This window comes from Habropoda laboriosa, unplaced genomic scaffold, assembly GCF_001263275.1.
Source record: "Habropoda laboriosa isolate 0110345459 unplaced genomic scaffold, ASM126327v1 scaffold128, whole genome shotgun sequence".
NCBI classification, from domain to species: domain Eukaryota; kingdom Metazoa; phylum Arthropoda; class Insecta; order Hymenoptera; family Apidae; genus Habropoda; species Habropoda laboriosa.
The window spans coordinates 582,472-586,844 of record NW_017100281.1 but is presented as its reverse complement, the minus strand read 5'-3'; the positions used below and the strand labels follow the sequence as shown (position 1 = coordinate 586,844).

The 4,373-nt window shown below is 33.8% G+C and overlaps 1 protein-coding gene across 1 annotated transcript; it reads right to left on the bottom strand.

Annotated features, from left to right (window-relative positions):
• Positions 1 to 837: 837 nt before the first annotated feature.
• Positions 838 to 3,873, bottom strand: LOC108573595. The gene is made up of 6 exons (XM_017936057.1): positions 3,592 to 3,873; positions 3,203 to 3,438; positions 2,392 to 2,780; positions 2,038 to 2,312; positions 1,366 to 1,949; positions 838 to 1,282 (listed from the first exon to the last, which is right to left on the bottom strand). The coding sequence occupies exons 1-6, from the start codon at positions 3,871 to 3,873 to the stop codon at positions 838 to 840; spliced, it is 2,211 nt and encodes a 736-aa protein (XP_017791546.1).
• Positions 3,874 to 4,373: the final 500 nt, after the last annotated feature.

Genomic DNA, 4,373 nt, shown 5'->3' with positions numbered 1-4,373 from the left:
ATGTTTAAAACAAACATTATAATAACAATTAAAGGTAAAATGGTTATTTTAAAATTGCATGATGGTTATGGTTAACTTTATTGTATATATGATAAGTTAATATATAATGCATATATAAAAGAAAACTAGTAATATTTAAATCGGAAAAAAAGTAACAAAAGCATCACTAGTGTGTATTAGAAATTGGAGGGAAATATATTTTTTTTGAAGTATTAAAGATGATAGTAACACTTAGTATTTTCACAACTGTTGATAGTTTTAACATTTTGGATGCAATGAATTTCAAAATTCGTAATTATAGAAAATTAATTCTTTTTAATTTTAAAGACAAAGGAATTAATTGGAATTAAGTATTCTGAATGCTGTTCCTCAGTTTCAATGCATTTTTGTATGCATAAAGTAAATAAATTCTTAATTGTTTTAAGTGTATATATTAATTCTATATGCTTTTAGTTCTATATACTTCACATTCTTTTCAATTTTCCAAGTATTAACTTGTGGATCATTAATCATTGCAGCTTTATTATATCTTATGTTATTAATAAAAACAGAAATTTACAGAAAATATATTTGAATTCACTTGTAATCACCTAGCCTATTCTAATCAAAACATTGCAAAAGAAATTTGAATGGGTCCAACAGCACTCAGAATAATAAGTGATCAAGTTATGTTTTCCATTCTACATATATGTTAATTTTGAAGAAATAATTATTAATAAATGTATTATACACAACTTATATTTATACAGAAACTTTATTGTTCTGAGTCAATATTATAAAATTTGAAGCTTTTTCTATAGAATACAAACTTAAAGTGTCTGAAATACATTTATTACTTTAGATGGTATTTGTGCTATCATACCATGGTGGCATCCAGTTTGTTGGAATTCTAGTTTTTCCCTTAGAAGTAGGAAGTGTACCATCAATGTTATAATTTCTATCTACTCGTACCCTGTGCGTTTCATTTTTACTTGTGTCAAAAATTTCATTGTTTAAAACAACAAATGATTGACCATTGGTGTGTTGTTTTGTGTTTTTACCAAAACTGGGAGAATATGGTCTGATAGTGTCACTATGAACTACACGATCTGGTGAAAGGTGTATCCTTCTGGAAGACTGAAGTGATGGTGACTGTTTCTGTCGAAAACCTCCAGAATCATCATCAACGTTACAAACATGAAGTCGGTAAGTTGGACTAGTTGATTTATCTTTCAATGTATCACATTCTGCCATCACTGATTGCTTTTGTCTCTGGACTTGTGTTTGGGAAGATTTTGAGCCCCTAACAATTAATTTATCATAAACAAGGAGTAAAAGGGTGTACATGTAAATGATATAAAATCAATTTAATTTTCAAATACAAACCTTCGACTACTTGTTGGTGGTTTTCCATGTATACTATCTTCATGAACCTGAGTGTTCAACACTTGAAATGCATCTTGATCTTTGGCAGCATTGGTGAAATAAAATTGCTCTGCATTATTATTGTTTATCCAATAATTTTCTTTTCGTCTGGAAACACTTGAACAATGATCTCGCCTATGATGTATTTTCGGCTCTGTGTACAACTGATTTTCACGCTTTGCGCAATAAGCTGTTCTGTATTCTGGTTCGAGATCAAGATTTCCTTCCAGACGTAAGTTGGCCGGCATTTTGAAGGTTTTAACCTTTGGAATGTTTCCATACGGAACATATTGTGCTCGCACTTCACTAATAAATTGACGGCCTTGTCGTTTGTCATCTTGTCTAGTAAAACATATGCCATGTTCCGGTGATTTTCGATGTACGGTATAATTTCTTTGATAGTCCAAATATTTTGACTTATATTCCGGATCTTGATCAATTTTAGTTGAAAATTTGGGCGTAGATGACGAAGATATTTTCGAACCATCTGCTCTTCCAATCTTGCCTTCTGGTTTTACGATTTTTGGCCTCTCTCGTGGGAAATCCTACGAGTAAAAAGTCTCTGTTTAAACTTCATTATGCTTCATCTTAATAATTACCAAAACAATAGAATATGAAAAAATTTAAATTTGCCTTATATGCGTCTTTGTATTCTGGAATTCCAAGCGGTGATCCTTTCAAATCTTCCAACTTCCCGACTAATATCTTCATCTCCTCGTCTTTCTTTTGTTTCTCTTTTAGCTCTTTCTGTTTTTTCTCTTCCTTTTCAACGTCTTTATTCAACTCGTTCATCAATTGCGCCTCTCTGCCACGAGAGGTATTGGACAAGTTATCTGTGTTTTCGTTACTTTGAAAAAGGGATCCTCTTGTTTTCAGATAAGTATCAGGCTTCACTGGTTGCGAACATTCTGCAATACAATATAATAACATTGCGCGTATTGATGGACTGACTATATGTAACATAATCAAATTAATATCTACAACTACCTCTAGTACTCTCATGTCTTTTAAACACGTCGGCATACTCCGGTGTAAAATTCGACTCCCCTTCTAATTTTAAGTTAGTATTCTGCCTTAATAATATCGGTCTTCGTACACCTACAAACGGTACGTATTTATCATGATTCTCCGTGGTAGTTTTGAATTCACCTTCGAGCTTCAAATGTGTGGGCACACGCATCAGTTCCGGCCGGCTAACGTTCAGCCATTGGATGTATCTCTCACATTTCTCAGTGGTCGTATTTAAATCGCCCTCCATTTTTAAAGACGTGGGTCTACGAGTTAGCTTCGGTCTGTGCTGACCCTCGTAGGCCACGTACGACGAATAGGTCTCGGTGTCCGCATAGAATTCTTTGTCACACTCTAAACTGGTATCTCTGTTACGATATTGTGAAAGAATAATAGTAATTAGGAGAAATTTTTCCTAATTGTACGTCTCATATGACACGCTATTTAATTTTATTTTCACTTATGCCGTTACTAATAGGGTTAGTACAATAATTTCTCGAGAAGAGAACAGACATAACGCAATAACGAAAATAATTCATCATATATTCATATTAATTATACGAATTAGCGAAATCTGAAATTTATCGAAATTTCTTTAATACGATAGAATAATGGATATAAACGTTGAATGTAACAGCTCATCACGTTAAAGTAGTCCACAGCCGAAAAAAAAAACTTTGTGAAAAACGATAATGACAATGATTATAAAATAACAATTTGTCCGTTAAAGTTCACGTAAATGAATTATAAAGAGGTAAACAGTTGCTGATATTATGAAATTTTATTTCACCTTTTAATCGGAGGAGATCGTTTAAAAGAATTGGCGTCAGTTACGTGTTTAGGGTTGGCAGTTTCAGACGTAATCATTTTATCGTTATCAATTTCTGTTAGAAAAGTCTCGGTGGTATCTTTGTTTGTAGTTGGAAGCTCCATATCCTTCTTCTCCTGTTCGTCAAGATTTTCTCGATTCGATTCTTTCCACTGAAGTTGTTCGGACTGCCTGTTCTTTTCCAACCATGTATTTTCCTACGGTAAGGTGTACATCTATGAATCCGAAAATTATTGCTTAATGAATTGTCGAAACATTGTTAGTCAGATCTTTCTTTTCTTTTTTTTTTTTTTTCTTAATTCTTGAAATGTTTCACAAACGTTTTAAAATTATTTGTCGAGAATACCCACCTTCAAGAATTCCTCGTTTCTCGCACGGAAAGCTTCGCGATATTCAGAAACGAGGGTTTCGCTTTCAGCCTCAAGATCAACACCGAGATTGTTTTTCGGTTGTCCTTGCACACGTTTTCTTCGGTATCGAGCCAGTTCGTCGACCGTCAGCCCTTCCAGCAGAGGCCATTTTTCCTTCGATTTGCTTTTCCGCTCTTTACCTTTGCCCTGCGCTAGCTCAGTGTCCGAACACGATTTGTTAACCCAGCGGGAGGACCCTTGCCTGCGTGAAATTCTTTTCATTCTTTACATAACAATATTTACCGGTATTTTCATCTTCTATTCTAATTGTAGTGAAAATCGTTAAAAATACCGTGGAAATTTCTAATCCTATATTATCTGAGAAATGGGATTTTTGCTGGAGTTCGTATATTTAACACTTTTACTGCGACGTTTTATTTTTCAGGAATAAATGTAGTAAAGTAACACTAGACATAATTATTTTTTCACTATCGTGATTTTCATTATTTCTTAACCGAGCTTTTTTACATGCTTAAAATTAGTCTGCCAGTCAAAATGTCAAGAAACATCGAGCTGCGTTCGTCTGTTATGTTTCATTGGACTAAACCCAAAGTATAACTGCACGGTTAAGTTACATTGCAAAGAGTATTTGCCCGTAATTTCGTGGATCTTATCCCCTTTCAACGATTAATCGTACGCTTTCCGCCTGCTTCGAAGAAGTCGTGCATTTTTATTTGCAGGTTTCATTCGTAAAACAGGATTATCCACTTTATCAGCAGAAA